Here is a 25,241-nt window from a genome sequence, read left to right as displayed (position 1 = left end):
ATTACATTGCCCAAATATTTCTGTCTGTGGTCTGATGTGGCATGTGGCACTATAGTCTCTGAGTTAATATTAATAGTACTAACCCATGCTCTAACCCATGGTAATAAATGAAATAAAATAATTGCATAGTTGAAAATACGCTAAGGAACTTAAAGAAAGCAATTACAAAGTTCTTAAAAATCTAGTTTGAAATAACAAGTACAGTGTCATGTATAATTTTTAAATTGATTTCAGTTTCAGTAATCTACTTTTGAGTCATTACTTGTTTTATTCACTTTATAATAACAAACCCAAAGCTTTTATTTTGCTGAAATAATGAGTTTATCTTTTGTCTTCTGTCATGTTCTGAAATATAAACAATTACAAAATTGTTCAAAATATCACCTCTGTTAAATGATAATGTTTATTCTATAAAGAGAATGCTAGAACATTTGGGGAACAAGAAACAGAACCCATAAAGGATTTATTCATAATCTATTCCCCTCAGTGGAAATTTACATTCTTCTGATTTTGTTTAGTTAACGTGTTTTAAGTATTTTGAATGGGGAAAACAGCTCAAAGAGGACATTCAGGCGGATTCTGGCTCACAGTTTATCATCTGAGTACATGATTTCAATTAACTGAAGAGGTGCGGAGCAGGACTTCCTGGAGTTGCCAAGCAGGGACAAGAACAAACTCGGGTGAGACTCATCACCTTCACCACCACGCCGGGCTGGTGGCAAAGGGGCAGGCCAGGCTGGGCTTTGGCAGTGACGCCAAGAGGTGCAGCAAGGCTGCGCCATGGAGTGGGGTTGGGGGGAGCTGCCGCGCCCCCGCCCTCTGCCCGGAGCCCTTGATTGGGTCCGCGGCGATTCGCCCGCTCCAGACCGCTCCCCGCGGGGGAAGCGAGCCCAGCCGAGCGTCGGCTGCCCAGCCCCTGCCCAAGATTTAAAACGCGCAAGTTTTGTTCTTGAGACCAACGACTTTAGCTCTGATGCTGGGAGGAGAGCCTACCTGCGATTTGGGAGATTAAGGAACTGGCCTTAGACTTGGTGAGTTTTGCTTTAAGCTCTCTTTGAAATGAAGCTGGGCTTGGAAGTAAACTTCATTAGGGGGCGGGGTGCGTTTCTCCCCACTGCCCCATTGCATTCTTAAAACAAACCGCCACCGCTTGAAGCTCTAGTTTTGTAAATTAGAGCCTCCTTCTTTTGTCACTGAGGCCCCCAGAAGTTCGACGCGTATAAGTGGTGTGACATGAGATCTTTCAAAAAGACTAGCCTGCCCTCAGAACTCTTGCTCTGAAAAGGAAAATAAAGTGCTCAGAGAACAGCAACTCAGTCAGAGCTTACCTCTCGTAGATAAGTAAACTGCCGGGTGTTCTGAACGAATGGGTCACCCGTCCAACAAATTCTACTTCTTAAAGAAAAGTGTATGGAGACCAGTTATTTCATGTGGAATTAACATATGTGATCAATCGTACTATTAAAAAATGCGCTGCAGCCCACCGCATCCTAGCAGGGGCTAAGGCCTCTCGTGGGTGGAAATGCTGTCTTCTCTTCCGGATGACTAAATGGGGGAAGTTCCAAACCGCTCAGCGGGGATAAATCTCAACTCCGCGTCTGGTTCGTTCTTTGTGCGGGGAGACGGGCTCCTCTGTCCGCAGTGAGGGCTCCCGGCCCCTCGGCCTCCGGAGCCCCGCCCCTGCCCGGCCCGGCCGCCCAGCTGCGCCGCGCCTCCTTGCCGGAGCAGCTCCAGGGCTGCCGGAAAGGAGACTCCGAGTCTCTTCTGCTCCCTCTGGACCAGGCGAGGTCTCTAGGGCCGAGAGGAGAAGAGTCGCGAGGAGGTGAAGGCACGCACGTTCACACAGTGGCTCCAGGGCTTCAGGTTGTAATGCGCGCTGGGGCCGGGGAGGCACGGCTGGGGCAGACACCGGGCCCGGCCCTGGCCCTCTGCTCTGGCCCAGAGCGCGCGCAGTCCGGCGTCGGAAAGCTGGGGTGGCCCTACCCACCGCGGGGCAGGGCTGCCCACCGCCCGAGAGCGCGGCGGGGAGGAGGCGCGTTCCCTCTCCCGGGCGCCTTTGTTCGCTCCGGACTGCGGGCGGGAGCCCCGCGACGGTGACCTCAGGCTGGCCGCCGCCTAGGTGCGGCAGGTAAGCCAGGGGACCCGGAGCTCCGGTGGGGGTGAAGTTTCCCGGACTGGGTGGGTGGGAGTCCTTCCCTAGGGAGCTCCTGCAAAGCGGCCGACGCGCCGCGATGCCGAGACCCGCCCGAGCGCGGGAGCCGGGAGGCGAACGCCGCGCCCTGCGGGTCTCGGTTTCCGGCTGGGGTCCCTAATCTTGCTGCCACTCGTGGGCTGCAGGGGTGAATTCGGGTAGAAAGTCTGCGTAGGATTGGAAGGTAGGAAACCGCCAGACTAGGGAAGCTTTCGGGAAGTTGCAGGCTGGGGAAATGGAGACAAGGAAGTGGACAGGCAGGGAAACTGGGAAACGAGACCTCTTTCTAAGCCGGGAGGTTGTTAACCACAGTTTCCTTTGACGCTGCCGAATTTCATTTTGCATCCTGAAGTGATAATCAATTACTTACCCAGACACCACTTACGTAGAGTCCAAAGTAGCAACTTTTCATCCTACTCTGACTACACACTCTATATTTTTCTTTCCCAGTGTTGGTTTTCATAGGTTATAGGACATGTTAAAGGGACACCAATGCTGTAACCGCTCGGTGGCTGGTGGTGGCTTGGAGCTCATATTTAGGGTAATTCTCTGATGAAAGTACATCCATTAGAACTGGATTTGTTCCTCTGTGCCTTTATTTTGGGAAACTTTGCTTGGTCCCTATGGGGGAAGGAAGAAGGATGTGAGAAGCTGAAAATGACCCAGAAAAGAATGATGGAAGGTAGCTGTATTAAGTGGTGGCACTGAAAAGATACCATCCTGAACTTTCTGAAAGGGGGCTTGATTGGCGACTAGCACCTAAGGTTTTAACTTTCTCAAAAGAAACTAATGGTAGATTTTATATCTTGTCACGGGGGTGGGGTAGCTGCTTTTTGGGGTCAAGTCTTTTTTTTTTTTTAATTTTAAAGCAAGGTAAATTCAATACTTGAAATGTTTTCATTAAATACTTAAAATGATCCTCCGCTCTCATGCTCCTTGTCTCTTTTTCTCACCTCCTCTCCCACAGGCACTCTCCATGAGTGTTTCTGAGCACCCTCTGAGGATGAGGGTGACTCAGTTTGACTAATCTCAACCCTCCCAGCACCATGACACCTGAAGATGGGAATGCATGTTATGATAGGGAAGGTTCAAGCTGAGGCTCAAAGAGACTATTTCCTGAGGAAGTGAGAAATGAGGCATTATTAGGAGGCATAGATGATATTGCACATAAATATTTTGATCCCCCTCCCCTCCTCTTCCCTTACTCCAACACAAGCCATCAGAAAAGGTGGAGAGGAATTTTCAAAATAAAGTGCAAGGCTCTAGAAAGGAAAAATGTCACACTATATTTCATTAACATAGAGATCAAATTTCCCTTTTATAAAAGACTGATTCAAATGAGATTGTAGGAAAAGGAAATAACTTTCTGATTCTCAAATATAGAACAGCTTGAATAATAACTCACGGGTTTTGAAATGGGTCATCTTTTAAAATGGGTCATTTTGGCTAAAATCATTGCACTCAGTGACTTTCAAATTGTCAAGGTGGAGTTCCTTCTGAGGACCAACTGCACTAGTATCTATATCACAGAACATAGGATGTGGTACAAAGAAACGGGACATGGAGAAATTCAGAAGGAAGTAATCTCTTCTAGAATAACAAAATATATCCTGTCTTTTTGGAATGTTGTATTTGCTCAATTGAATAAATCTTAGCTTTGCATTTTATGGCACATTATACGTTTTTGGGAATATTTCCATAGCCATTATTTTATTCCATTATTGAATAATCTTGTGAGGAGATGTAAACATTCTGTGTTCCAGAAACTGAGGAACAGCATATTATTATAAGAGCTCTGTGATTAGAATAGAATCTCTGCCAGCAAAGATTTAGCCAGAACAGTGTAAATCTAAAATGTTTTTCTTACAGTTTATATATATAGAAGAGATATGAATTCACATTTAAAGATAAGGAATTCCATCAGGTGAGATGTAAACTTCGAATAAACAAAAATTTTATACATTTTAATGCTGGAAACTCAAAGGCGGAGTTTGACTACTAACTTATTTTTCAGATTTATCTTCCATAGTGAAGTTTTTAATACTAGATGCCAGAAAGGAATGTTCTACTAAGTCTGCAGGCAATAAGCCCCCTATATTCCAAGTTCAGAATACCATTACACAGCTTAAGATCCCCTGAGATTTCATATTCTATCTCTTGTATTCCTTTTCTACAACTCTTTTGACAGTTTTTGATAGTGCTCTTAGCAAAGTAAGTTAAAAAGTTGATTCAACTCAGGTTTCCTTCTCCATAATTTACAGGGCCTTGTAATCTTTTGGCTGTGTCATCTTTATTGAAATGTATTTTTAAGTGCTTGTGGGAACCATATTGTTCTTTCCTGCCAAGGATAATGGAAGATCATGCTCAGGCAATTAGGGATGATACCTCTATTCTCAGTCTCAACAGTGTTTGAGATGTGTTAATGGCCCTTAGCAATCAGATCAGTATTTTAAAAAACTCATATCTAATAAATATTTTTTGAGAAGAATATTAAGAATATAGCTCTTCATTTGGAAAGGAAAATAACCTCTAGAGAATATCAGCCATCTACTAACTAAACCATTATGATAAAAGATACATGAAGAATTTCCCGAGAAAGGAAATTAGCTTATATTCAACGCCTGATCTGGACTGCGCTTTGTCAATAAATCATCTCAAATGATCCTCAGAAAACACTGTTGGTGCATGGTTTAGAGACCGAAGTCAATTTCATGTGACTAGTAAATAGAAGCACCAGAATATAAATTGCTTTTGTTCATATTCTAAAACTCTTGGTTTTTCTACTCTCTTGCCCCTCTCAGGTCCAGATTTCAGGCTGCACTGGAACATTTTCTTACTCTGGTAGGAGATCTACACTGGAAACATCTCTGAAGCCCTCTCAGCATCTCACCTGTGGCCTACTACACAGTATGTGATAAATTAATATTTGTTGAATTAATTAAATGTAGGTATTAATTATCTATTTTCAGGGCTGGCCAGCATAATGCCTGGGACAGGGCAGGTGCTTAAATGGTAGTTAACTTATTATAATAAATGTTGATCAACTGAGATGGAAATGTGTTATATATACCTCTTATGTTTCACACCATTATTTATTTTTTGTACTCTAAACCCTCAATCAAATGGTTTTTCCAAAGATATAATTTCCAAAGATAACAGGACATATGAACTGACGCTGGACAATAGGCTAATGTGTACAGCTTATGTAACAGGTTTACATGAGGTTATATTGTCACTGTATTTTGAAATCACTGTTTTTCATATCATAATTTGACCTCAGCTGTGTATGACTCCTCTCCTTTCATCTCATCCAATACTTATTCATCAAGTACTTACTTAAAACATCCTCTCTGAGTCCTATACTTTTTACTCTCTTCTCCCCTCCTTCTCACTTTTTTTTTTTAACCCTCTTCTGTCACTTTGAATCTCTACCCTTAAATTCGCCAGTCCTCCTTGTGTGGAAAAGATCTCATATACCCAAAGGACACAGACTCACAAAGTCACTTTTACCCATTGTCTAGTGCTATTGAGATCAAAGAAAGGAAGGAGGGAAACTTGAGATAGAAGGTTAGTAAAAGGGTACGTTACAGAGAAAACAAGAACAAGCTCTGGCAAAGTGCAGGTGATAGGAAAACATAAATGTCTCCAAACTTCAGACAGTGAAACACATCCTTTGCCCTCTTGGGTTGCTTCTTTTGGCCCTGCCCCACCTACTTCCCTGTCCTCCCATCCTGATGGGAGCTCCAGGAAGAGCAGCTGTATCAGTGTCAGGGAGGAAGGGCAGGTGAGGAGCTCAGGGACAGGACCTGGAACCAATCAGCTGCTTCTGAGCTGCCACAGGGTCTGGAAATTATGGAGGTTATGTGGTTAACCCCATATCTCAGTGCCTCAGTTTCTTCTTCAGCAAAATAGGGAGATCATTTCTCCCTCAGAGGTTGTTGTGAGGCTTAGAGAGTCACTATACGTGTAAAGCACTCAGAACAGAGCCTGGCGCACGGGAAACACACCATGTTAGTAACTGCTGCAAGACTGGGCAGAAGGAGAAGTTTGTTTCTTAAGTAGGCAAGAACAAAACTGACAAGAGTTGTATTTTAAAGAGCAAGCAGCCTTGTCAACCCAAACAAATGTAACTCAAGAATGAATACAGAAGGCCAAGCTTAGAAAAGCAAATGTTTGACTTCTCTGAGACCCTCTTTATATTTCAGCTTTTCTGTTGGTTTCACATTCTATATCATCAAACTGGTCACTGAGAAATTTTAGTAACTTTTAATATAACTCTTCTGAAATATAATAATACCCTATAATCCCTGTGCCACTGTTTCCTTAGTGTTTATCTTTACAAAGGGCTTGTCTTTACTTGTTTGTTCATTTGGTATTTCCTTGTCTTTATTTTTCCCATAACCAGCAAACAGAAATCAACACCCATCTTTAACTTCGAAACAACCATATAACTTAGTTTATATAGGTGTCACACCATATATTTTATAACCAGTTTTTCCCATTGTCACACATCGATGCTCGCTAAGTTGGAATTTAAAGTCTCTGGACTAACACTGAATCAAGAACTATCTCTCTAATGTATTCTTTGTGGAGGGATAACAATTTCAAATGGCTTCTAATCTTTGCCCATGGCTTGAGCTAAAGTTTCATAGCTAGTCACAGCCACAAAAACAATGAATGACAACTGTTGGGTGGAATTTGTCCTTTTTTATAGTCTTATATTGGAAACACTCAAATTTGATTAAAGAATAAAATAAAATTGAGAGAATATCTAATTTTTCACACTCAAAATACAAGTTATAAATGCACATTTCAGGTTGCTTCCTTCCTTCTTGAGCAAATAGAAAGGGAATCAGCACTAAGGAGTAAACAGTTGTGTTTCTCACCACCAATTTACTACAACTAATTTAAAAGGGAAAAAAATCTATGCAGATCAAATTATAGCCTTTCCAGTACATTCAGGTCTTTTTATACCTGATTTTTCTTAACAGAGCAATTTGGGTCCTGAGTATTGGCCCTAGCTATAGTTAATACAGAATAGATGATCAGAAAAAGCCAGGAAAAAAAAATACTTGAAATGTAGAACAAAATGCAACACAAAGATAGGAGAGAGAATATTATCTTTCCTTTGAGTTATGCCTGGAAAGGAACCAAATACTGTGTCTTACATGGGGCTTTAAGTCATGCAAATTTAAATGTAAAAGTATAAAGTAATGAGGCTTTTTAAAAAAATCTTTGACTTACTAGAGGGGCATCATTAGTTTATAGTCATACTTTCATCACTTTTGAATATTGTGCCCCAAATGAGTGCCTCACTTGCCTCTCCCTCACCCAGACCTTGCCGGTCAGTGTGTCTACAGAGGGAGCGGAGAGAGTTGGCCAGCCTGGGGAATTCCTGAAGAGGAAGCACATGCAGGGTAAGATGCTGACATGTGTGTGATGTCTTCTCTTTTCTCTGTGGGGCAGGAGATGAAGTCATCAGCTAAGTGAGGAGGACAGGCCTTGGGCAGGGGGGAGATTTAGCATGGCTGGTGAAGAGCCTGGGAGAGGGAGCAGGTCCAGGACGAGTGGAGGCCCGTCACTCAGCACCAAGGACTCTGCTCACAGCTGGATATCACCGTGTGTACTGATGCTGTCTGCCTGTGACCTAGGCTTCCTGACAGCCCTGGAAGTGTTGTAGGAGTCTAGAGGGAGGGAATGACCCACAGTCTGGGGTTGCTGGAGTGGAAGGACGGGAACCAGGGAGAGGAGGGCAGAGGTGCCAGGTGATTCTGCATCTGAGACAGGGAGGTGGGTAGAGGAAAGGTCAGGGCACTGCTGGGTGGACAGGGGTGTTAGGGGGCAGGTCGCAGGTGTGCAGAGCATTCTGGATGAATATTTAGAGGTTGTGATTGAAAAGGGAGTGGACTGGAATTTGAAATTTCAGAGGAAATGCAGTTCTAAGTGATGCCACATAAATGACTTTCTTGATGTAAGTTGTCTTGAGTGTGTGGGAGGGAACGTGAACAAAATGACATGCACACCATAAAACAAGGGTTCCTGAGACTTCTGAGTGTTGTACGTCTACTAAGCAAGATGTAGAAATATAGTTTCCCTCAGGTTAGAAGTTGTTCATATATTACAACAATGGCCAGAAACAGTGGTCAAGAAACATATGGATAGACACAAAAATATGTGCATTTTGAATTCAAACCTGCTGGCTTTCTCTAGTCAACACAACTCAGCCTTCAGCTCCAGGGTTAGTGTTGCTTCTCCTCCTGGAAGATGCCTTTCCCCTCGACCTGGCCCCCACCTTGAGATCCCCGTGCTCCCAGCACAGCCCTCACTCTTTACGCCACATCTGTCTTCCTGCTCCAGCTCCACGACGGCCTTGTCCGTCCCGCCTTCCAACTGTCTCCCTCTCCCTTTGTTACCCCATCTTAATTTTCTCATAAACTATCCCTTTAAGATAATTCCTTTTTTCTTTGCCTCCTCCCTCTTCTCCTTCCCCTGAGTTTACTGTTCCTCCAGGCCTCTCTGTTCACCTCCCCCCACCGCCCCCAACCCAGAGTGTTCACAGCAGCTCTGCTCAGGGTGCCCACTGGACCTTCAGTTCCATCTGCCTTCAGTGTCAGCTCACCCACTGCACTTCCCCACCTGTCATCTCTCCAACAACGCAGTCAACACAAGCCTAAAACCAGACATCTTCCCACCTAGCTCCTAACTCAGGAAACCAGTTTTCCCTCATGTGTCAGTAATGCTTGAAACTAGATTTCACACCTTTTACTCCCTGTCCCAACTGCTGGGGTTTTGTTTTTCTTGAAAGGATCTTCTTTTTCCCCTTCTGCCTTCACCACATCTGCCACTGCAGACTAGGCCCTCTGTATCTCATCCTGCTTCAGGACAAGGCCCTGATACAACTGGTGTCCTGATCTCCAGACATCCTGCATCCATCCTGTGTACCATTGCCAGATTTTTGCATAAAGCTTAATAAATATTGACAGGGGAGTTATCACTAAAGACAAAAATGGAAACTTCTGTGACTTGCTGCCCTAGGCACTCACTGACTTCTCTGCCTTATTTTCAAGGTTCTCCATAAAGTAGGCCCCAAACTCCCTGCTTTCAAATAGCTTGCCTGTTTCTCAACTACTTGCCGTATTGTGATACTTTCCTTTCTTGCCTGGAACAGACTGCTTGTCTTCCTGCAGCCACCTAAATCCTGTTCATCCTCAGGCCCTCCTAGTCCAGCTGTCACTGATCTCTATTCCTGGGGACACTCCTGTTGTGCTTGGAGTTGGTATTAGTGCTGACACACTGTCTGTACCTTACTGTGACATGCCCGTGGTTGTCCAGGGGAACTGTTTTCATGTGGGCACCATGAGTCTTGTCTCAACTAGACTGTAGTTGCTTTCAGATTAGAGGCCAGAATATACAACTTCAGGAGTCCCACCATGCCTGGCATTAAGTATTTCCAAGGCAAATACTCACATACTTGTAGGATTAACTGAAACACTGGACACTGAGGTTATTTAATCTGAACTTAAAATGCAGATGTCACCATCTTGATTAAAACTTCAACATTTACAGCAGGTTTTGCATAATATTTTAGGATCACAAAAGTAGACTCAACAAAGAAATGAGTTGACAGCAGAAGTGAAGTAGAAAAAAATCAGGGGTCATTTAGGGAAACTTGTAGCCTCTAGATGCACTAACTTATTTTTTTTTCCTACAAGTTTAAAGAGCTCTCTTGGGAAGAAATATTCTTGAGTAGCTGAGGGGCACAGCTCCCAGACTGAAAAGCACTTGGGGTGGGGTCTGCCACCTTTTCTGATGTTCCTACTCGATTTCTGTTCTTATTCTTCTGACTATTTCTATTAGGAAAGAGAATAATTAGGGTATCTGTTCCTTCTTCTCAATCCAAATAGGAGCAAGCCCAAGTACTATTCCAAATATTTGCATATTTTCCTCTAAGCAGCTCTTTGTCCTGTTCTCTCCTGTAGTCTTTCCTGTTTCCTATTTTCAGCAGGCTCTGAAGTCATCTGTAATTTTTATATCATCTCAGTAACAATACTTTGATCTTTGCCCCCAATTTGCAGATTAAATCACCAATGCAGAGTGCAGGGAGGGGTGCCTGAGGTTGTATAATAAATCTGGCCCCAAACCGAGCAGCCTTGGTTCCAGCCTGTTGATTGGTTGCCCAGCCGCACTGCGGGCACAAAGGAAGCTGCACCCACAGCATTCTGTCCTGGGTGGTTGCTGAGCCCACATTCATTATTGGAATCGCTTTGTTTCCTGTAAGCCCAGCATTTTCTCTCTCCAGGTCAGGCAGGTCTGCGGGCTTCTCTGTAGCCCTCACCCCTGCACTTTGACTACAGAAGCTAGAGGATGTGCCTTAGAGAGGCGTTACGACTCTGCATTAACCAGAAGGGCGAGCCTCAATTTCCTGTGCTTGGTCTCAGCAAGGCCACAGCTGGGGCAATGTTGTTTAGTTGTAGCGAATGAATTAGATTGTAGAGGTGCTTTTGCTTTTGGTTGGAAAAGGCCACCTAGTGACTAAGTTCACTTTGGAGGGGTTGGAGTGTTCTTTTGTTAGAAGTGGGGTACTATAAATGAGCAGTTTACCTTTCCTAGATCTGCCCCTCATCACATCAACACTACAGGCAGATCTGGTGACGACTGACAAACGGGGGCTCAACAATTCAAGCTCTGCTGAAGGTGGAGAAACCGTAGAACTTCACACACTGTGCTGAACCTAAATGAGAGCGTGGGTTGTTGGCTTTGTGACAGGTTCTTTGTCATTTTTCAGAAAATTGCTGTGACTCTTAGAGGTCATTTGGGAACGACTGAATAAATATAGGAGAATGGGGTAAATACATAGGTAGTGGGGTGGGGAGGGGATAAAATGAATGTCATGGGCTGGCTGCTAGGTTGTAGCAGCACTGTTAGCAGCAGCAACGCTCCACACGGATGAGTAATAGACCCCATTCATTGGAGAGAGACTAGGGCCTCTGTGAGTCCAGCGTACACGTGGGTGCCGGCAGAGTTGGGCTGGTGGGCTGATTGTCTAGCAAGAAGCTCATGCTTGTAAACAACTGTGAATAGGTGCAAAGCAAGCTGCCGTGGGAGCACACTGAGTGCAGCTGCTCAGAAACGAGAAGCTAGTTTTGCCTGTGGTTCCAAAGGTTACTTTCTTTTTTGTTGCCTTCTCAGAGTCTCTTGGAATAGAAACTGCAGACTAATTTCAGTTGAGAATTTTCTTTCTTTTTTTTCATAAAAAGTTAGTATATTATACCCTTACTTTTGTAAGCACCAGAATTCTTAAATACCTATGCTGTTGTAAAATCTGCCATTAAGAATTCTGTTATTTTGCATAAAGCGTCCGGTTCCTTCACTGCGTATCATGGAGGAGCAGAAGAGGCTATCGGCCTTCATAGGTAGGCCTTATGTAACTGGGCACTGTTAAGACTGAGAGGAAGTGCCCTCCCCCACCAGTGATAGTGACTTTCAAAGTTTAGGCAGATGCCACCATCAGAAACGGATGTGTCCTGCTGTCTCTTACCCTTCTCTGGAGCATTTGGTCCACCATGACCAGCCAAACCACAGGGGAAATTACTGATATTGATCAAGCCCTTAGAATAGTATTCTTTACTTTCTTGATTATAAAGCACTATAAAAATGCATTTTACAACTCGAAAGGTAAAAACTTAAAGTTTCACAAATGGTAGTTAAATTTACTATTTTCAGTGCACTGTACCATCCTCTATTCTTCTCTTTTTCTTTTCTGTTTTTAAAATGCTGTTTGTGGCTTTCTAAGTGGTGCTAGCCATTTTAAAATCTATAATCTTGGGGATAAGATGTTACCTGTGCTAATTATCTCTAGATAAAGTCTCGTGGCGCCTGGCTCTAATCTGCTTTCGCTGGACTTTTCACATGCTTAGCTTTGGCAGTTATCACCCTAATGTGGAGTAATCGTGGGGGATGGGAAGTACAGCTGGATGTAAAAGGCCTGAAGTCAGGAAGGACGTCCCACAGCCAAGGTTAGGCTGGTACAGTTGGCTTTATATTGGGGCAAAGAGTGGGGAATTTGAGGATGAGACCTTTGGGCACAAAAGTAGAGCCCTTTCCCTGGGGCTTGTGATGTAGATTTGGCTACTTAGCCAGCCTGGACAGCCTAGAGCCTGTCAGTGTGCTGAAAGCCCAGGAGACTGATCTGTCAACCCTGAGAGGAGAGCCTGCTTCTCCAGGCAAAAGGATGTGTCTTACTTGTGGTAAGAGATGGGGACAGAGTCTTCGACGAAGGGAGGTGCTATCTCCTAGTGGTGGCAGGAAAGGGAGGACATGGGGGCAAGCAGTGGTGGCAGGGGCCTCATCTGAGGTGGTGGTACCTGGCTGGGCTTCCTGACCCCCAGTTCTTCCCAAGTGACCAGCTGTTTGAGTGAAAGGTGGCTCCACCCCCAGCATGGTTCTTTGCACCGATATTCAGAGAACCCCTGCTAGGTGTCAGGTGCTGGCATGGATGCTGAGGAGGTAGGGGATCTACGACAAGGCATCTACCTTGTGCCTCGGGTCAGAGTTCACAATGTTATCAGGGAGGCAGTTAAAAAGTCTCAGTACAAGAAGATGGATGTAAGAAGGTGCTGTGGCAATACAGATAAGAGCAGGGGGTGGGGGAGCCCAGTTCAGACTTCCCAGAGGAGGATGCCTATAGAATTTGGTCAGCATTAGTAGACTTCACACCAGCAAGGGGAGTGCCAGGCCCTGGGAGTGCTGGTGCAAAGGCTGGCGTGTATGAAGTAGCAAGTGAGTCTGAGCTTTCAGCCAACACTTTGGTTTTGTCAATGGGTGGAGAGCATCTGAGGGGTTTAAAGAGCTCAGTTAGTCTCATGTTTACATGTGAGTTTTAGAAAGGTCACTCTGACCATGAAGTAGAGGATGGGTTGGCCAGGGATCATTTGCTCTGCTGCACTGGTCTGGGTGAGAAGTCATGATGACATGAAAGGGTGAAGAGAGGTTTAGAAGAAGCAATTCACAGGATTAAATAACTAGATATGGACGTGGAGGGAAAAGAGGACTTTCAGATCTCCGGCATAGACACATGAAGTACAGTCAGACACAAAGAGAAAATAAAAACAGCAGGTTTTAGGGGAGAAGACAGTAGAATGGGTTGGAAATGGATATTTGATTTCCCTTATATGCCAGGAAATTATTACTCATCTACCTTCCTCTCTCTGTGTATCTGTGTATGTTCCCATTTTACCTGCATGAAAACTACTAGTTAAGCAGTATTATTAGAATTTTTTAGATTTCTGGGTTTGATGCAGGATACAGTGCTGAGCCAACTCTGATGTTCAAATTGCCTGACTACAAAGACAGTGCCTGTGGCTACAATCCTGTGGCTTCCCAGTTTTGAAGAACATTTGGGGTACTTTCTGAGATTCCGAATAGAAAAGTACAGAAAGAAGATGACTGTACAGATTGGGGGCTCACAAAAGTCACTTCGGTTAGAGAAAGTTTGGACTATGCTTTTGAGAAGCATACATCAACTCCTTGACATGAACCTTGATTTGGGGGGGAAAAATCTTACTCCTATTCCTGCCTTGTCTGTAGCAAAATTTAATGGATTTTTACTATTATGAACTTTCTTTACAGTCAGTACTTTGCCTTGAACTATATAGCTGCTTTCATCCTGACCATATTCCAAGTCAATATATTAATGGATATACTTATCTGAGATATTTGAACATTAAGTATATAAGATGATAGCCATTTTGAAGCCTTTTTTTTTTTAAAGGTTGAGAAGAGAAAAAGGTCTTTGTATTCTGAATGGCAAGATGGTAGAGGATAGTTCTCCCCCTTTCCCTGGACTTCCCTGAAACATTAAACAGCTGTATACCTCTACTAAATACTAGCTACCTTGTCACCTGTTGTCCAGATCAGTCAGGTTACATTTAGTTCGGAAGGAATTAAGCATAGTTTGTGTCTTTCTGATAACTCAATAACCTGTTCACTTGTCATCTTTTCTCTTCCAGGGTCTAATAGGTTGCACTTAACTTTCACAAAAAGGAGCACACGGAATAGCGGCAGGAGGCCAATTCCCGAACTAAATGAAAGATGTCAGAGTAGGAGCGTTCTGATGTGCTAGCGTCCTCACGCTCCTGTGTGTTCCAGCCTTTCGCCATCTCTGAAAAAATGGTATTAAAAGGAAATATTCTGTAAAATAAGAAGCTCCTTTTACATTAGTAATGACCAACATGGACGTCTGTTCTATAGAAGACAAAGCTCTATGGTCTTGAAGAAGCAGGTGGCCATTTAAAACTGACTCTAAATAAAAACAGACCTGAATGGACATCAGAATGTTTGTTAGTGGCAGGAGAGTAAAAAAATGGCAGTTTATTCAGTTATTTGCCACTTGTTTTGTACTAAGCCTCATGTTCTTTTGGGGACCCATCAATAATAACATCGTGAGCCATATGAAGTCCTACTCTTACAGATACCTCAAAAATAGCTATGAATTTGTGAATGATACCCTGTCTCTTAAGCGCAGTGGGGAAGGGGTTCCTCGGTACCAATACTTGATTAACCACAAGGAAAAGTGTCAAGCACAAGATATCCTGCTCTTACTGTTAATAAAGACTGCTCCTGAAAACTACCATCGACGTTCTGCCATTAGGGAAACGTGGGGAAACGAGAAGTACGTTCGGTCTCGACTGAATGCCAACATCAAAACTCTGTTTGCCTTAGGAACACCTTCTAACCCACAGACAAGAGAAAGACTGCAGAGAAGACTGGTTTGGGAAGACCAGATGTACAATGATATAATTCAGCAAGACTTTGCTGATTCATTCTATAATCTTACTCTTAAATTCCTTCTGCAGTTCAGTTGGGCAAATAGCTTTTGTCCACATGCCAAATTCCTTATGACTGCTGATGATGACATATTTATTCACATGCCAAATCTTATTGAATACCTTCAAAGTTTAGAACAAATTGGTGTTCAAGACCTCTGGATTGGTCGTGTTCATCGTGGCGCCCCTCCTGTTAGAGACAAAAGCAGCAAGTACTATGTCTCCTATGAAATGTACCAGTGGCCAGCTTACCCTGACTATACCGCTGGAGCTGCCTATGTGATCTCTGGTGATGTAGCCGCCAAAGTCTATGAAGCATCACAGACACTTAACTCCAGTCTTTACATAGACGATGTGTTCATGGGCCTCTGTGCCAATAAAATAGGGCTAGTACCACAACACCATGTGTTTTTCTCTGGGGAAGGTAAAACTCCTTATCATCCCTGCATTTACGATAAAATGATGACCTCTCACGGGCATGTAGAAGACCTTCAGGACCTTTGGAAGGATGCCACAGACCCGAAAGTAAAAACAGTTTCAAAAGGTTTTTGGGGGCAAATATACTGCAGAATAATTAAGATAGTTCTCCTTTGCAAATTGTCCTATATGGATACGTATCCTTGTAGGGCTGCCTTTGCCTAATAGTACTTGAATGTTGTATGTTTTCACTGTCACTGAGCCAGTCCTGGATGAAAAACCTTTAAATGTTTGTCTGTACCATAAGTGAAATGAATACAAAAAACAAAGAAATATTTTGAAAGCCCAGTCTATCAGAATGTTTCTTTGGTTCTTCTAGATGCCCTTCAACATAACTTATCTACTTCATTGCCTAAATTCATTTCAAGGAACTTACATTTAGACAAGGTTTATGAAAACAAAACTAAAGGGAATTTAAAGTTCTCTGACCCATAAGTATATGTGAGGTGTAGAGAAATTATTTAGGTGCCTTCGTGTCAGAATAACTGTTTTTGGAAAAATGCCAAGTAAATGGATAGTATAACATCTCAAAGAAATGAATATATTATTTGACCAGGTATACAAGTTTATTTTTAGTAAAGAGCACTTGATGGAGTTGATGGGGGCAGGGGAAGATTGGCATAGAAGACAGTACATGAATCTGATAAAAGAAAGTCTCCCTTTCTTCAAAGGAGATTTAGGAAAATGTACTCAATTTCTTGATAAACCACCATATCACCCGTTGTCCAGCCATGTAGCTATTTTACCTAGACTGTGTTGGAGTCATTTAAAATATATATTTTTTTTCCAAAGTTTAATGTGAAATTTGAAAAGTCATTAACTCTACCCTAACTGGTACTTTATTATGGGCTTTTAATTATTAGAAAATGACACAAAACACGGGCAGTTTATTATCCAAAGGGTCCTTCTCTAGGGAGAAATTCCTGTTAATTCATATAAGCTAATTTTAATTTCATGAGTTTTTCAACTGGTTTTTAAATAATCAATATCAGTCTGTTTTTAAGGCAGCTATTTAAATGTAGTTTGCATAGAGGAGTAAAATAATGAAGAATTCAAAAGGAAAGACAGAAGATTAAAAGCCTCTTTTCTTCATAATTTATAAAATAAAATTTTTAATGTCTAAATTATTGTATTGATTACTAAAATTAGCACACCCCTCTGCAATAAAGTCTCATAAACTACAGTACTTTGTTCTAAGTTGAGACTTTAAAATTGAGAGTATTAAACATCAAATCAAAACTAGTGTCTAAAAAAAAATCTGTTCTTTCATAAAAATGACTATCAGAGGTGATCCTCAACTTATAAATATTTCAAACTTGAAGCAGAATGAAAGTGATAGAAAAGTTACCAGATAGAGGCTTAAAAATATTTGCAAAGCTGCACGTTCCTTGTAATCAAAGAGATGTGACTAAGATCCAATAGAGCAAGTTATATTTATTTTACAAAGCAGAATAAAAATGTGACCATGATGCAAACAACCTCCCCTCACTACAGAAAGAACTAGGTGAAGTGTATTGTTAGAGAGGTTATATGAAGGTCAAAATTATGACTTCAGCAAAAGCAGTTGAACGGATTATAAAACCTTTGTATGCAGAGGCGCCTGTTAGGGAAAACTAAGATGTCTCACTTGGTAAGATGATGTCTGAAACACACTAAATGAATAAAAAAGAATTCTCAGTATACACAACTGGATGATGATATATATAATTTTTTGCAGGTAGCTTTTTAATGTTTACAGAAGTTTTTTGTTAATTTTTTTCTATTTTGAAAACTGAAGCTTGTTTACATTGATTGCTTAGATAATTTAGAATTTTTAACTAATGTCAAAACTAAGGTGTCAAACATTCTAGTTTGTAGTTACTTTCAGAGTAGGTTCAGGGTTTTTAGATCATTACAGTTCAAATTTTCTGACCAATTTTAAAAACTGTAGAGAACAAAAAGCATATTTTGACAAAGTAGGTTTGTAATTAATTTTTATTCATTGGTGTTTTAATAATCATTTGCCTTTTGGCCGTATATATGCCCTGTGTATCTATACTTGTAACTGTTTAAATTTTCCATTGGTTGAAAACACCAGTGTCTCTTTCCGGCTATCAAAACGATCTTGTTTACAGCAATACTTTGGCGAAACAATTATTTATTTGTGAAAGTGCTCACCTCAGTTGTGTTCATTTTGCTTAAAATAGAATGAAACATTTACATTTAAAGGAAATATGAAGGCACTTCCTTTTTTAATAAGAAGGAAATTGCTAGATGCTTCCTTCATCAGACTTAAAGTACTGAGAAGAATAATTGTAAATAAAGGATTCCAACCTTTTAAAAAGGAAGGAAAAAACTTTTTGGTGCTCCAATGCAAGGCTGTCTTTTAAATATTGTCAACAAAGGGAAAATACACTATCAGCCTGGACGGTCACTTGATGGTTGTACACAGTGTTATTGCTAAAAACTTTTTACCTCTTGATTGGTTTGCATCTTTTTTCCATATTATTAATTTTATACCAAAATGTTGAATATTTATATTATTTCAGTTTTGCTGTTGTATAGCAAAATAATTAGTGGGTTTTTAAAAAATAAATTTATGATTTCCAATAAACAACTTGAAAATTGTCAACAGCTGTGTATTTTCACGAAGGTTTTTAAACTCCTGTGTGAACATCATTTGTTTATACAATCAACTTGTTCTGTTTAATGTCAAAGAGGCCTGTAATACACACTCTTAATCCTATTTCCTGTTCAGATTTGCCATGGTGCTCAGGATAGAGAATTAGTGTATCCTCTGCATTTAGGAGCCACCTAAAATGCCTCCTTGGTTTGTTGAATGATTTATGCCAGAATGTCTACGTGGGGGAATTCTTCCCTCCCAATAGATTGTCCAGGAAAAGATTGAAGTAAGAACCTATAGCCAAAGTGCCTTAACACACCATTTGAAATGCCATATTTTCCTTTTATTTGATATCACTCGCTGTCCAAAAGTTGATTCAAATTTAGTCTAGTCTCTTAATGTTGGGAATGTTCTTAGGCCTGCTTTGCAGCTTGTGGTGTTTCAGTATATCTGTGCCTAGTATGTGCTCATCTGCTTTTCACCTGATTCCTGCTCAATTTTTAGCATAGTAGGTTGTGTGATTCAATCTATGTATTTTTTTTAAACTTGGAAGCATCTGAATTAGCAGAACTTTTTACTTGTGAGGCATAGCTGGGGTGTTTGTAGTTGAGATTGAGATGATTACTCAGAAGAATTAAGTTGACCTATATTTGGGCTTTAATTGAATACCAAGGCTGCAGGGAGAATCAGAGCAGAGAATTCTTGCTACACAGGGTTATTCATTCTGCTGTAGTAATGAGAGAAATGTTAGGTGTCTCCTTGACTCTGTGTTCCCTGCAATCACTGCATTCTGCAGGCAGACAAGCCTCGATCGCAGTTTCATTATGATATTGCTTTGCTCGAGATCTCAAAGACTCTTTACTGCCTCCAAACAACAAATCTAATCTCTTCTATCTGGTTTTCGAGGCCTTAAGTAATCTTGTTTCCCTCTTTCATTTCTTGTAGGTTGATTTTCCCCATGGCTGCTATTATCCATCACAAATGTCATTCATGACCATACCTGGCACAAACTGGTTCCTCTTGCCAGGAACACTGTTTCTTCTGTACCTTTTGATCTCGGACATCCAACTCTAACTCTGCTCCTCCATTAAGAATCTCCTCCCCTCCCCATATATTATTGTGCTAGCTGGTAATTATTTCATGTGTTTTTTTTTAGCTGATATATAAGTTCTGAAGGTAGGGACGCACAATGCTATCACATAGTGCTGAAAAACATTTTTGTTTCAAATACAATAAAGTCTTGCTCTGGCAAGCCATCCAAATATGAAAAGAGAGTAATTATGCAGGACCCTTAATGGACACCATCTGGCATAACATTTTACCTGTACTACTTAAAAGTTTATAATTTATTCAACAAGATCTGAATGCTGACTATATGCCAAGCATATTGTACCTATCAACTCTAGCCCAACAAATTTGTATTAGTTATACATAAAAACTCAAATCTATAAAATCAAAAATGAATAAGGAAATATAGATTAAACTGTTGCAGCAAAGATGGGTGACCTTACAGTATTTACTCAAAGCTGGTGGTAGAACAGAAACAGTAGTCTTATAGATTCTCCTATCTTCTTAATTCACTAGTTAATTTTGCCTTTTCTCAAAGCTCTTTTGCAAGAATCATAGGTATTTTCATTTCATTACATGCTGTAACTTTTTCCCATTGTATTTTTCATTAGAAGTATGATTTAATCACTTACTATAAATTAATGCAATAATTCATCAATTTAAGGGACTCATTATAAGACTTACAAAATTACAATAATAAAAGTAGGCATGGTTGTAGTAATAGAAAAGTCCCCAAAGATACACTATCACTTAATGAAAACAACAGAATACGTGGCCAATTAGTGTTTTTCAGACAAACCCAACTAAACACTTTCATATATGCTGAATTGGGCCCTTTACTATAACTCAAAGATACATTTTAACCAGTAAGAGCCCACATGTTTGCTTGAGTACACCTTAAAGTAAAAGAATAGAAAGTAGTCTAGTTAAACTAATATTGGCTTTAATCAAGGGGCACGTTCCTAAAGATGTTTGTTCATTCATTCTACAGGCTTTTTTTTTTTTTTTTTTTTTTTTGAGTCCTGTTAAGAGCTAAGCATGATAGACCCTGGGCATAAAAGCAGTCAATAAGTCAAATGATGTGCATATAAGCAATGTGACAAATGCTAGAATAGAGGTAATGATGGGGATTCTGAATATAAAGATTTTTTTTAATGAATTTCTTCTCATGCTTTTGGTCTTAACCACTATAATTTAAGGCTTTCTGATCTGCAGAGTATTCATTAACATGCATGAAAACACCTTCCTGTAGGCCAAAAATAACATTACATTTGCATAAATTGTTGTCTTTGGAGACCTATAGCCTTTAAATACAATAATTTAATCAATATTAATAATAGTTTTTCATTTACTATTTTCTTGATAATCCATTTCTTAAAACACGGAGTATCTTTGGAAGCCTGGCTTATAAGATGCCATTTTTAGCTCTTGCTTGTTGCTTTTATGAGATTTACGAATTTTGTTCTCAGGTACATAATGAAGGTTAGTATATAGAATAAATATGTGATTTTATCTGGGGAAGATAAGTGATGAGATTTAAACAGAGGAAACCTACCCTCCTCCACCAACACCCCCTCCCCTCTAAATTTTAGGTTAAAGTGACTTTTGCAAAGGTATGTGCAATCTTACCTGCTCGGGGAAAGATTTTTGGAGCTGTCAAGCTGCTCTGGCTCAGGGTTCTCCCCATCATGACTGCTTTCAAGTATTTCTTCATTCTGAAGTGAAAGAAATTTTGGTAAGATCATCTATTTGGGAGAGGAGGACTCTTACCGATATTTTTCTATTCCTAATTGTCTTTGTTTAGTTTTGCTTTGGTTTTTAATTTTCTAGATGAGCAATGTAACCATTTTCTCACATTTCTCTTTCTTTCTTGGGTTATCCCCAACCACTCTGGATCTTTTACAGTTTGCCCTTCAAGCTTCCTTCAGGAACATCAAGGACTCATTCTCAATAGCAGGTATCCGTTTTCCTTAATAATGAAGGGTACTAACAGTGTAGTCCTCCCCCTTCCCCGTTGATTCACAAAAAAGTTCAGAATTTGAGTTACAAGGAGCAGTAAGGAAATGATTGATTCAATATTTCCTTTTTTTTTTTTTCTTTTTTGGGTAAGAAATCAAGGTCTGGAGAAGTTGTGACCTGCCCAAGGCCAGAAAGAGATCTAGAGGCAGAGATAAGTCCAGTGGCCACTTTCTCAGGCTGGTAATCACAAGTCTGTTCCATCACACTGCCTCCTTAGGCAGTGCAGAGTGGTTACCAGGGCAGGCTTGAAGCCAGACGGGGGTTGGAAGCCCTGCTCCACTATGTGCCACCTCTGAGACCTGGGGCAAGCTCACTGAACCTCCTGATTTCTTCCCCTAGAACATGAACCACATGGCACTATCTGCCACATAAAGTTGTGGCTCCTTTTCAGAATAACACTACGCATTTAATTCTCAAAAAGAGACAAGACTCCTACTCAATTTACTTTTAAGAAAATATTATTTTAACAAAGAAACAAATTTGTATAACATTGACAGCAAAGAGAGTTTTATAAAGGTATTAACCAACAGCGAGCAAGTAGATAATTATCCAGCGTTTGTGTTCTTCCTGCCTGCCAGGTTCTGTTTAAATGATTTCTTTTACATTCTCACAAAGGGGAGTACAGCTTTTAAAAGGGCCTTCTTGCAAAAGTGTTGTTAAGGGAAATTGAATGAATAAACATAAGATTCCTTGCAAATTAGAGCTGAGGTTGAAGGATGAGCTTTCCCCAGACTCAGATGAACAGATAGGAGGCCTCCTTGCAAAATAGGTGAGAGTAGCAGGCTGCTCAGCCAGCTGTTGACAATGCAAAACAGTCCTTTCCCTGGATTAACAGAGAGCAGTCAATGTAAGGTTGTTTTATTATCCACAATGCCAACCACAGAGACAGCAATTCAAAAATGTTCAGAGTATGAGAGAAAACCATGGACCTTCGATCTTTTCATAGATCATCTTCCCAATTTTGGTATCACATCAGGAAAGCAGGCTAACAATAAAGAAGTACTTGGACACTAGTTTTGCTAATTCAGCTCTAAAATACAAGAGGAATCTTATATTCTAAGTTCATATTTGTTTCTTTTAAAATAGGATATCTTTTCAATAAGAATCTAAATTTTTTAGTTCCCTCTGTTACATATATTTGACCAAAGACTAGAATGTATTTTTCATTTCAACTAATATACAGAAATAAATACCAGTCCTTGGATTCAAACTAATCTAGTTATTTTCACCACACTACCAAAGCTCTTTCTTCACATTTTCCATGTAATGTTGAACTAATTACTATGTCAGATAATGTTGTATTGCTTTCCTTTCTAGTTCCTCCTCTGTGGCATTACAATGTCTGAAACACCCACTGGACTTTGAGCTCCAGCCTTATTCATCTTTGAATCTACAACATGCAATACCTTCAGAAAGAGTAACTACCAATATTAACAAAACTCCCTCTCACTGCTTATGCTTATGAAATGAATTGTGCTCTTTTCAACTCTATTCATGTATTGTTAGTATAGTGGATTATAGAATCTCTTATTTCAGGACAACTTAGTTTAGTGATGGAAAAATAATAATGACCCAAGGTGTAGGTATGGACTTTGTCATCTTTTCTACAGAATTATGATGTCCCTCTAATTTATAGATTTTGTCATGCTTGAGGTGACCTCATGGGCTTGCTGAAATGCCTGGGCACGGACTTGGTTGTGTCATCCCATGTTCCTGTGGCCACATGTCAGACAGTTGGTAGCAGGGTGGAGGCAGAATCCTCTGTCAATCACGTTTGATGGAATATAACACTTACGTTATTGAGGATGTTTGGGAAGGATCCACAGCAGATTGGGGACTGCTTAATAAGAGCCTGCAGTAGGTAGTTAATTGCACTGTATACCAATGTTTTGCGAAGGTTTAGACAAGTCAGTTATGTTCTAGCGCAGTAGTTTTAAAAATCTGACCACAACCCATAAGAAAAACTTTTACATAATGACACTTATACACACATATTGTGATTTATAATGAGAAATATATTTTTTGTTTTTGTCCCGTTTCTGGCACAGAGCTCCTAAAACCTTTTAAATTTCTTGTGATAAGAGGGATAAAGAGTGTCTTGACATTCATAACAAACCCCTTTCAACCACAGTTAGGTTTATGTTAATGCACTGACTTTTAGAAAGCACCCCTATCCAGTCTGTCAGAAGCACAGGTGACAACTTGGATTTGTGATTGGCTTCTGAAGGAGGCATGGGAGCAGTCCTGTAAGCCCTCAATGTTTGGATTCTGATGCTATCTGCAGGTAGACAGTACAGAACTCAGTTAATTGTTTGGTGGTGTTGGGAAAAAAACATACAACGGATGTACATGTAACTGAAAAATGGTTTTGTGATTTTTGTGATGTGATGCATCCTATTTTGAAATTATGCTCTTCCATTTCATCCTGTTCTATTTATTTATTTATTTATTTATTTATTTATTTATTTATTTATTTATTTATTTATTTATTTTTAAATGCTGGTGAACCCACCAAACTGAGTTCACTATCACTGTTATGACCTGTAATTTGAAAACCTCTTATAGAGTGAAAAGAACACAAATTGAGGTGTGAGAGGTAAATACAGGTGGAAATCCCTGGCTTACTTTGTAAAAAGTGGCCTCAGGTAGCAACTTAGTTCTCTAGCTGTATAACAGGAGTAATTACATCTATGTCAGAAGGTTGCTGTGGTGATTAGAAATAATGTATTAAAGTGCTTAGCACAAAGATGAGACTTAATAAATGGCATTGATGGTTGGCGGTTTAATATTTACTTTGTGGGGATTAAAATAGGTAATTATGTAAAGCACTCAGCATGCTGAACTTCAGTAATTGCTGGGCAGTTGCTACCTGCGCATGCATAATAGAGACCCCATATTTCTCACTTGCTGAGAGATATTGGGCAAATCACTTAATCTCCCTTGAACATCTGTTTTCTTCTGTGTAGAATAAGGGAAATCTGTGATTTGGCTGTGAAATGTTCTTCTGCTTATAATATAAAATACCAACATAGGTGCTATTGCTTCCAATTATGACGTGAAAGCTAAATTGTAACCAGAGTACTTTTGAGAAAATTTTAAATTAAGCTTCCTGAAAACTCTAGGAAGAAGAGAGCATATTCAAATAAATATTTGCTATTTTTTTTCTTTCAGATATTGGTCCTTTGATTCAAATAATGGACCAAGAAAACTGACCACAGACCAACCTACCAATTGCTGCTATATTTCTTTGTTAGAGTTTCCTTATGAGTCTTACTGAATTATAAGATGACATTCTTTTAAAGCAGAGCAACAAGTTTCATGTAAAATCATATCCTGCTTCCCTTCAGTTATCCTGACTTGGAGAAACTTCTAGGGCATCCTGAAGAAGAGATTTTTCTCAGCCAATTGGTGCTTTAAAAGGGAACCAACCCATAAACTACTCTATTGGGAGGCCAGTCAGGTGGGAGAGTCCCTGTCCCTGTATGTTCATTTTATTCTGAAGAAAAAGAGTGGCAGTGAAGGCAGGCAGGCTGGTAGCTGCTTCAGGCTCGGCATCACTCCCTGTACCCTCACCTCACCCTGGCTTCAAAGTGACACCAACCCATCAACCTGGGTTTTCTAGGATCACCTTCAATGATGGCTTCACATGTCTTCTCAACAACATAGAATCTGATTGTTTTGTCCCCCCTATATTTGGAAGAAAGACTTATTTTCAAAATTGAAAAAACAGGCTAGGTGCCTAGCCTGAAGGAATTTTGTAAAAAAAAATTTTATTTCAATTTCTCTGAAGAATATATCATCTTTTAAAATTATTTATTTAATTAAAAAATTTTAAATTTGTTTAGGGGGGAGATGATTAGATTTATTTATTTATTTATTTATTTAAATGGAGGTACTGGGGATTGAACCCAGGACCTCATACATGCTAAGTGTGCACTCTACCACTGAGCTATACCCACAAGAATACATCATTTTAAAACTTACATTTTAAAAAGTATCAAGAGCTAATTTTTGATTGATTATGAACATTGTATTTTTTCTTCCCCAAACAAGAGATAGA

The 25,241-nt window shown here is 40.4% G+C and overlaps 2 protein-coding genes across 13 annotated transcripts in view; one reads left to right on the top strand and one right to left on the bottom strand.

Annotated features, from left to right (window-relative positions):
• Window positions 1-25,241, bottom strand: part of MCF2L2 (MCF.2 cell line derived transforming sequence-like 2) — a 206,709-nt gene that overhangs the window by 60,137 nt on the left and 121,331 nt on the right. For all 7 annotated transcript variants that reach the window (XR_004321303.1, XM_032483474.1, XM_032483460.1 and 4 more), the window contains one exon: window positions 20,792-20,877. Coding sequence is in view for 6 of the 7 variants with exons in the window: in XM_032483474.1 (XP_032339365.1) it covers window positions 20,792-20,877 (86 nt within the window). In the remaining variant the exon portion in view is untranslated. The remainder of the gene's footprint in view (window positions 1-20,791; window positions 20,878-25,241) is intronic.
• On the top strand, window positions 903-15,775 carry B3GNT5 (UDP-GlcNAc:betaGal beta-1,3-N-acetylglucosaminyltransferase 5). Of its 6 annotated transcripts, none has more exons than XM_032483526.1 (4): window positions 903-1,031; window positions 4,993-5,098; window positions 7,527-7,608; window positions 14,200-15,775. In XM_032483526.1, the coding sequence occupies exon 4, from the start codon at window positions 14,512-14,514 to the stop codon at window positions 15,655-15,657; it is 1,146 nt and encodes a 381-aa protein (XP_032339417.1). In that variant the 5' UTR covers window positions 903-1,031; window positions 4,993-5,098; window positions 7,527-7,608; window positions 14,200-14,511; the 3' UTR covers window positions 15,658-15,775. The 6 variants fall into 6 exon arrangements, with proteins under 6 accessions (XP_032339417.1, XP_032339423.1, XP_032339412.1 ...); XM_032483521.1 differs by lacking the exon at window positions 903-1,031 and adding an exon at window positions 1,495-1,863; XM_032483529.1 differs by lacking the exon at window positions 903-1,031 and adding an exon at window positions 1,965-2,128.

Source organism: Camelus ferus, chromosome 1 (assembly GCF_009834535.1).
Source record: "Camelus ferus isolate YT-003-E chromosome 1, BCGSAC_Cfer_1.0, whole genome shotgun sequence".
Taxonomy (NCBI): domain Eukaryota; kingdom Metazoa; phylum Chordata; class Mammalia; order Artiodactyla; family Camelidae; genus Camelus; species Camelus ferus.
Note: the sequence above shows the minus strand (reverse complement) of the source record. Positions and strands in the feature narration are given on the sequence as shown.